The sequence below is a fragment of the Helianthus annuus genome, chromosome 11, assembly GCF_002127325.2.
Source record: "Helianthus annuus cultivar XRQ/B chromosome 11, HanXRQr2.0-SUNRISE, whole genome shotgun sequence".
Classification (NCBI taxonomy): Eukaryota; Viridiplantae; Streptophyta; class Magnoliopsida; order Asterales; family Asteraceae; genus Helianthus; species Helianthus annuus.
The window spans coordinates 7,494,437-7,503,904 of NC_035443.2; the positions used below are offsets into that span (position 1 = coordinate 7,494,437).

The window sequence follows — 9,468 nt, forward strand, 5'->3', positions numbered from 1 at the left end:
ATCAGAAGAGTAGGACGCGGGAACATCTACAGTTACCGCAGACAGCGATGCGGCTTGCACCGCACCCTGTCTACTCATCAAGTGGGACTGACACCACAGAGCAAGTAGCACCAATGGCAGCCGCCTGTCAGGACTACGTAAGCAACAGACTGACGTGGCGTTGCCTCCCCGGCCGACATGTCTGACACACCTGCAAAGGTGCAGCATGCCGTCAGTCTATCCATCCACATCCTCCTTCACTCATCGGCTATAAATACCAACCCCAAACCAGGTTTGAGGTATCTCTTCACAACTCTCTCACTACTACTACTATCATATTTTGCTTCCCAAGCAGACTACTGATTCTCACGCCGGAGAGTGGTAACAAGGAGCACCCCCCACCACATCCTCCTTGTTACGAGTCACGGTTTGTTTCCATGTGCAGGAGATCAACCCACCGGTGACCAGCCAGCGATCCTCGAGAGGAAGGGATTAACCCTTCTTGACGAGACCAGTGAGTTAACCCTGCCCGGTTAACCATTGTTTCATCAATGATACACACCTATTATTTACTGCAGAATTGTTTTACCAAGTTTTGAGGACATTTAATGTTGTGGTTGAATATTTACTGCAGAATTTTAATGCACAACTAATATACACAACAACTAAAAAGAATTGGTTATATTATTGTTTCTATCCAGCAAGAACTTGAACGAACCAATAAACAAAACAATCAGAAAACACAGCTCGAAAATGGCATCGCTAAGTGCTACGTCTTCCGTTGGCGTGGGTTCTACGGCTACCAAAGCAAGCGTCGTGGAGGTTATTCCTACAACTCGAAACCAAGAAGTTTGGGTTCATTACGAGTTATGTAAAATGTCGTTTGGACCAAACAAAGCTCGATGCGTTCATTGTGGAGCTATGTTGAAGTCTGATTCGAACACGACGTTGAAAAAACACCTGTCAATGTATTGCAAACTTTTGAGGAATGATCCGAACCAAGGTCAACCACCATTGTCAAGCGACGGGAAAATTTGGCATTGAGGAATGATCCGAACCAAGTTCAACCATCATTATTAGTTTTTGTATTTAATAAACTGTGCCTCTGTTTATAAAGTTCAAAAATAACCACATGAAGAACTATAAATTGTGTCTCTGTTTATAAATTGTGCCTCTGTTTATCAATAGATTTGATGTCTATGTTTGAGAGTTATGTTTGATACATTTTATAAGCATAGTTCCGGTCGGGTTTTTTTAATACCCGGTGCGGGTTTTTTCCCAACCCGATGCATACCCGAACCCTACCCGATGAATACCCGATCTGGACCCGAACCCAGAAATAGGGTATTATAATACCCGGGTTTTATAAAATCCGACCCGAACCCTACCCGAACCCGGGTATATAGGGTATACATTTTTGGTAGAAAACCCGGACCCGGACCCGACCCGGTTTTTAAAAAAACCCGATTTTGTAAAACCCGATCCTACCCGAACCCAGTTCAATACACGGAACCGGTTTTTAAAAAAAAAACCCGATTTGTGCACCACTACTCCATCATCCCTGCACGCACGCCAGCGATCAGAACATCATACCACCGCCGATCGAACACGAGTAAGTTTATTTGTTATTTTTGATAATTTTTTGTTGATTTTTTGGTTGATTTTTGGTAGGGTGGGACGGAACCGGTAGCCACCGGAAGTGAATTTTTGATGGCAAGAGACATGTGTGCTTCTTGTTAGTGATGATATGTTATTTTGTGGTGGGTTATATATGTATATTTTGTTAGTGATGATGATGATGATATTTTGTCTTTTTTTTTTGTGGGTTATATACGATCAGACCTTATGTTTGGGGTTTTTTTTTTAATGGTGTATATGATGTTTAGATGATTTTTAGTGTGATTTACATTATGATTTCTAGGGCTTGAATACTTGATACATTATGTAATATGTTTGTCAAGTCTTGTAAGGTTAATTGTTTCAACAAAAATTCACGTAACTTTTACATTGGTATATCGGTTACTCGAACCGACCCGATACGAACCAATTTTTTTACTTATATACTTTGGGGCCTAAAATTTTTTAAAATGTTCCGCACCCCTATGAAAAAATTCCTGGGTCCGCCACTAATTTACTCGTATCTTTAAATTGACGAATTTTCAAAATATGGTGTAAAAATGTCAATTAGTGTAAACCACAGGGTGTAAATTAGAAAGGAAACGACGTTTTTTAATTAAAAATCAATACCAGCGTATCGCAATTTGTTAGTAAACTTTTTTTAATGATAGAATTGAAGCAAATAATGTAAAACAAGTCCAACCTGTATCATACTAAGACCAAACTAAATGGGCGTGAAAAACTGGCGTGGAGGCTCCTCCACTTCGGGAACACCACCCCGGATATGGCGTGGAGGGCGGGGAATTCACCACCGGCGTGGGGTGCTATTGGTTGGTTTTGATTCTTCTTGTTTATTCATTTATTTTATAAAAGGCCACTAACCACGCCACTTCCGCTTTCCCCTTTTTTATACTATGCCACTTTTCTGACACGTGCTGATGTGACACACACATATCAAATAAAGCCACTCTTTCATACCCCCAGTTCGTTTAGTCTAAACTAGTTATAATATACGATGTGAAACAAGTATCAAAATAGTACTTATTTTCTTTAGATATGTCCAAAAACATGTAGGTAATTAAAGGGCCTAAGTCGATAAGCCCAAATAGATAATAACATGTTTCGGTCCATGTGCATATACGAAAGTACGAAACCCACACCTACTGATTTCAATCTTCAACATACTTACAAACACTCGAAACTTTCGAGATTAGCACAAACCAATTCTATTTTTTATATTATTTTTTACATCTGTTTTTTGTATGGAATGCAACGAGAAGTGTAACTTGTTCATCACTGTATAAATCATTGTAAACACTTTATGCGTGATAGTTTAATTTGTAGTATTCAAATTCCAATTATGTGTAGAAGTAATAAATCAAGGAAAACATATGTATTTTTTAAACACTCATGTTATGATACCATCCATAGCTGGGGCCGGGGTGTTAAATACTTAGCGTTTAGGTGAACATATGCGACAACCACACATACATTTATACGCATTGCTTTAAATGCAATATATTAGACGATTTTTAGTCACCTCTCTTTTTTTCTCTCCCAATATATACTATTAACTTTGAAAATTAACAAACTAGATATGGAAATTGAGTTGGCCAAAAAAACATCACTGCCTAAGAGGCTAAGACGCATAGGAATTACTACGGCCTCATTCATAAATTACATTGAAAACCGCAAGTAAACCAATAAAATAGCAACGCATGTAAAAACGAGGCTTAAGCTTTAGCCGGCGAATAAAAGCAGGGTAGACCTTAGCTGACGGATAAAAGCGAGTCCTAAGCCTTAACCAGCAGCTAAAACTTAGCCGGACTTTTACACGTGTATTGATTTGACTGGCATTTTCGTAGACAGTTGGCATTTTTCATCATTTATTTTGTCAGCTAAGGTTTAGCTGGCAATGCTAATTTAGCGTTGCCTAATTGGTTGGTTAATTAAAATAACATTTTTTATTACATTACATTGGCGGACCTACATTAAGCCCAGGGTGGGCGGGCGCACCCCTTGAAAAAACAAATTTAGTGTATTTTTTAGGCAAAAAACTTGACCGCACCCCCTGAAAATATGCTTGAACCACTCATCCGCACCCCCAGCAAATAATTTCTGGGTCCGCCACTATTACATTATTTAAAAAAATAAAAAATTCTGATGCATTAAAACAAGCTTTATAAATGTAATCTCATACAAACAATGACAATGTGAAGTTGATACATTTTCATGCGGTTTAACCCCTAATCAAATCATTACCTGTTGTCTTCACTGATCGCATCACTTCTTGTTCTTTATCTTACTATTACCATATAAGAAGGATCCAAATCCCAAATTCAGAACCGGGCTGACCCGAATCCCATTACCAGTTGTACCCTTAGCATAACTTCCATAACCATAACCAGTTTTCCTCAACGGTGGTGGTTTCTGAACACTTCCTTGCCTTTTTTGATTAAATCCTTCCTTCGAAGACGAACACGTTTGCTTCGAACTCGTTGAAGATCCCATTGAATGCGATCGAGACAACGAAACAATCGAACATAAACTTTTAGCGTACCCGCTGCCGCCACAGCTGCTGCTTCTCTTAAACCCCCAAAATGACTTATTAGCATTTTGTTGTTTTATTCGCTCGTCTTCTGTCGCAGCCAGAGAGCGTGACTTTTCGTTCTCTGGCTGCGACAGTGACAGCGAAGTTTTATTTTTTTGTGTTTTGGATCTCATTGGCGTTGGGAGGATCTTCCCGTCTAGGAAAAGCTCGTCCGCATTGGAAACTTGGTGGAGATCAGAGTTTTCGTGGACGAAGAAGTTGAAATCGACATTAGACGATGAACATGATCGAAGAAGCCGTTCCACTGGAACGGCTTCTTCTTGAGAGAGATCATATGAGAAGGAAATCCGAGGGCTTGCGGTCATCGTCGTGACGCTGGAATTATCAGAGTAGAGATCAGTAGTCATTTTGGAAAGAGCTTTTCTTTAGAAAATGGTTATTGAAAATGAAGTTTAAAGGGGTTCATTGATACGGTTGAATCAAGTGTTTTGGGTTACGTAACTTGGTGTTGAAGATAATAGCACTTTTAAGAAAAGAACCAACTAACTTCGTGACTGAGAGAACACATTTGAGACGTGGGAAAGATGCCTCGACACTCAACATAAACAAATGAAAATATAAGAAAATGGGTTACATGATGGGAGAACCATCTACCAATCAAAAACAACTTTTATAAACAACTTTTACACACAGTGGCGAACCTTGAGATTTCCGATCAAGGATGCAAAAGTCACTAGACTTAGATATTTCTATAAAACCGAGGGTCGAAAACGTATATACCCAAATATTTCTATACGAAAACTATATACTCTCCACTACTGAGCGAAAAGTTCGGGGGGTCGGCCGCCCCCTCCCGCCCTACTTAAGCTTCGCCCGTGTTTATAGATTTAGTTTCAAATAAGAGTTAAATGCTATTTTAGTTCATGGGGTTTGGTCTATTTTGTCAGTTTAGTCTCAAGATTTATTTTTTGTTTGTGAGTTTAAAAAGCTTTCACCGTACCATTTTAGTTCATGGGGTTTGGTCTATTTTTGGTTTGTGAGTCTAAAAAGCTTTCACCGTTGTCATTTTAACGAGAAGGACAATTCGGTTATTTTATATGTAATTCTGTTAACTAGAAGTGTAAATCCGCCATATAAAATGACCGAATTGCCCTTCTCGTTAACAAAAATAATATGGATGAAGTTAACCCAGTGGACTAAAATGCCAACAGTGAAACCTTTTTAGACATACAGACGAAAAACGAAACATTTAGACTAAATTGACAAAATGACCTAAACCACAAGAACTAAAATGATATTGAACTCTTAAAATAATAGTAATAATATTATATAGTGACATACTTTTGTCATTGCAATGATAACCGATGATACATCATGGTGCTAGATTGAGGATGGTGAATATTTGTGAGTTGTGACAGTTTCAACATGGAAACGTGTTAATTGTGCTGGTTATATCGTTGTTCATGTTTTGTGAGTGCCTAACTATAAAGAAAAATAAAACATGTTGTTGAAATACATGTATATTATACATGTATATTACACTCTATCATTCATTGGGCTTATATGTGTTATTCTCATCATATTGGGCTTACATGTTGTCACATATTGGGCCTATTATTGTTACGGTTGTTTAAGTTGTTGGATCATTGTTTAAGTTGTTGGATCATTGTTTAACTGGTTTTGTGAGTTTGTTACTGTAACAAATATCTACAGGGGTTTAAGTGTAACTTTGAGGGCTGATTGTCATGTTGGAGCATACTTGGAGGTTTAAAGTGAAAGGTTCAATGTTACAAGATATAAAAGGAGCTTATGCGATCATTATTGAGTTTGTAATCACTTTATCAGCTTCACTTGCTCTGCTAGGGTTTCAGTCTTGATTCAGAGTTTCGTAGATAACAATCTCTCATCTGTATCTGAGAGATTGTTCTGGTTAGATTGTTCTGTATTGTTGATGATCATCAGTGAATGATCATCATCATCTGTTTTGTACTTTGTATTCTGTATTTGATCTTACTTTTGTAAGATCTGATCTTACTGTTGTAAGATCTTTGGGTATTAGGGGGGCAAATCATTTTGGGTTGGTTTAATAAGATTTTGTCACCTGATTTTGTCGCTATTTCTGTTGTTTTGTTTGTGATTGTGTTACAATCATATATTTCTACATGGTATCAGAGCTTTGAGCTCTTGATCCGTTCTTATTTCCGCTGTTTTGATCTGATTTGGTTGTTGCTTGTGTAGGTCTGCTTCAAGTTGCAGATCTGTTCTTGATAGTGTTAGATCTTCTGGATCTTGGGAGATTTGTTGATATTCAAACCCTTGCTAGGGTTTCTTACATCTTGTTGAAGAACTGTGTTGGTCTCTAAACCCTTGAAGGTTTAGGGCAAACTGACCAGTTTATTTGTTCTTGATATTGTATAAAAACTTCAGATCTGTTTAGATCTGGTGTTTTTGGATAGCTTGCACCCACTGTGAGATCTTTCTCTCTCCTCTCTTTATTTTGTTATGGTTGGCTTAGTTGAAGTCGAGGTAGTGAGGACCGGCACTTGATTGTTTGTTTTTTGTCTATCTGTGTTTTGTTTGTTGATTCTTGTTATTTGTATCTGGCTCCTGTATTAAGACCTGTCCAGGCACTATAAGTGACGAACCTGGAATCTGGACACTGATACAGCTTCGCCTTAGGGTTTGTTGTGTTTTTATCTTGTTGTGTGTATATTTGTTGTTGTGTTTGTTTTGTTATTGGTTGTTGACCATGACTGGTAAAGATGATAATGCTGGGTCTTCTCAGACCTTGATTAGTAAGTTGGATATAGGAGATCCATTGTTTTTGCATCCTAGTGATTCTAGCTCCTTAACTATAGTTGGTATAAAACTAAAGGGAACTGAAAATTATAGGGTGTGGTCTAGTGCTATGAAATTGGCTCTTGAAGCCAAAAATAAATTTGGTTTTATAGATGGTAAATGTAAAAAAGAATACTGATGATGAAGTTCTAAGTAGTCAGTGGGACAGGTGTAATTCAGTTGTTTTAAGTTGGTTGTTAAACTCTGTTTCTGAGGAACTATACTTAGGGCAAGTGTTCTCTAAGTTAGCCTCAGAAGTCTGGGTTGATTTAAAAGAAACTTATGACAAGGTTGATGGCTCTATAGTGTATGACTTATATAAAAAAATTAATTGTATTACTCAAAATGGGAGTTCTGTTTCTGAATATTATCATAAGTTGAATACAATGTGGAAGCAGTTTGATGCTGTGCTTCAACTGCCTACTTGTTCATGTCAAGCTGCTAAAGATTTCAATGATTTTTCTACCTTAATCAAACTAATGCAGTTTCTTATGGGCTTAGATGATGTCTATCAGCCTGTAAGAACTAACCTGTTAACCAGAGAGCCATTACCTACTGTCAAAGTTGCTTTTTCAATTGTGTCAAGAGAAGAGTCACACAAGAATTCTAGTGTTGGATCTAAAACTCAGAGTGTGTCATTTGCTTCTAAAATCAACCAAACATTTGAACAAAAAAAGAAAGAACTTAGAGGTCCTAACTCTAATCTAAAATGTACCCATTGTAATAAAATTGGTCATACTGTTGACAGATGTTTTGAGTTGATTGGGTATCCTCCAAGTTTCAAAAAGAAACCTGGAGGTCAGGCTGGGAAAAATTTCTCTAATTCTAGGTCAAATATATCTTCTGTTCCTCAGTTTTCTTCAGAGCAGGTTGCTAAACTTTTGAGTTTGTTGGGTGAAAAAACTAGCACTGAGTCTCAGTCACCTAATATAGGAGGTGAGTCAAACTGTGTGTTTGGTTCTTTAGATAAGTTTGTTTGTTGTTCTAGTCTTATAAACTTTGGTTTTGATAATAATTGGATTTGTGATTCTGGTGCTAATCAACATATGGTCAAAACTGATAAAGATATGTTCAACTGTGTTGATGTGTCTGAATTTGATTTAACTGTTTCTCATCCTAATGGAACTAAGGCTAAAGTGGCTAAAATTGGTAATATAGAACTTGCTAAAGATGTTGTTTTAACTGATGTATTCTTTGTTCCATCTTATAATGTAAATTTGTTGTCTGTTTATAAGTTGTCTAAAGATAATCAGATTACTGTTGTTTTTAATGAAAATAACTGTTTACTTCAGGATTCGAAATCAAAGAAAGTGTTGGTGATTGGTAAACAAGATAATGGTCTTTACTTTGTTAATAAAGGTGATAGTACTGTTAACTTGTGTTTTAATAGTTTGAGCAACAGTAATTTGTGGCACAGTAGGTTGGGTCATCCTGCTGATCAGGTCTTGTCAGTTTTAAAAGGTGATTTAGGGATTGCTGAGAGTACAAAACATAATCCTTGTGAAGTTTGTCATAGAGCTAAACAAGTGAGAGTGCCTTTTCCTTTGAGTGAACATAAAACAAAACAGTTAGGTGATATAATTCACTTAGATGTTTGGGGTCCTTATAAAGTAACTAGTAAAGATGGTTTCAAATACTTCTTAACTGTTGTTGATGATTATACACGTGCTGTTTGGTGTTATTTGCTAAAAAGTAAGTTGGAAGTTGTTGAGAACATTAAAAGTTTTTATGAGTTAGTGTTAACTCAGTTTAAGAAAAAAATTAAAGTGTTCAGGAGTGATAATGGAACTGAATTTGTGAATAATAAAATGGAAGTTTTTTGCAAACAAAAAGGAGTTTTACATCAGACATCCTGCTCCTACACACCACAACAAAATGGTGTTGTAGAGAGAAAACATAGACATCTTTTAAATCTGGCAAGATCTCTGTTGTTCCAAAGTGGTGTTCCACTTAATTTTTGGTCTGAATGTGTATTAACTGCTGTTTATATCATTAACAGGTTGCCTTCTTCTGTGTTGTTGGGTAAAAGTCCCTATGAGTTAATGTTTGGTTTTAAACCCTCATTTGCACATTTTAGAGTGTTTGGTTGTTTGTGCTTTAGTACTATATTGAATAATTCAGATAAGTTGTCTTATAATGCTGAAAAGTGTATATTGATTGGTTATTCTAATGTTAAAAAAGGTTATAAATTGTGGAGTTTAGATAACAAAAAAGAGTTTTATTCTAGAGATGTCAAATTTTATGAAACTGTTTTTCCTTATAAGTCAATTAGTTTAATCAATCAAGATGTTTGTTTAACTGAAAAATTAAATCATCTGAATTTTTTTGATAGTATTGAGGTATTAACAACTAAACCTGTTATTCCCAATGATGAAGAGGGGAGTAATCAAACTCATGAGGTTACTGGTGAAGATCAGCAACCAATTCCCTCTACATCTGCCACTCCTAACAGTGCTGATCAACAGCATTCTGTAGGTGGAGTT

At 36.8% G+C, this 9,468-nt stretch overlaps 1 protein-coding gene across 1 annotated transcript; it reads right to left on the reverse strand.

The window, feature by feature from the left end:
• Positions 1-3,744: 3,744 nt before the first annotated feature.
• LOC110889452 lies at positions 3,745-4,790 on the reverse strand. The gene has a single exon (XM_022136982.2). It carries the CDS (start codon positions 4,552-4,554, stop codon positions 3,880-3,882), a length of 675 nt encoding a protein of 224 aa, XP_021992674.1. The 5' UTR covers positions 4,555-4,790; the 3' UTR covers positions 3,745-3,879.
• Between the last annotated feature and the right edge of the window lie 4,678 nt (positions 4,791-9,468).

Excerpts from the sequence above, each read along its gene's own strand:
- LOC110889452 (XM_022136982.2), bottom strand. The coding sequence starts at position 4,554 with ATGACTACTGATCTCTACTCTGATAATTCCAGCGTCACGACGATGACC.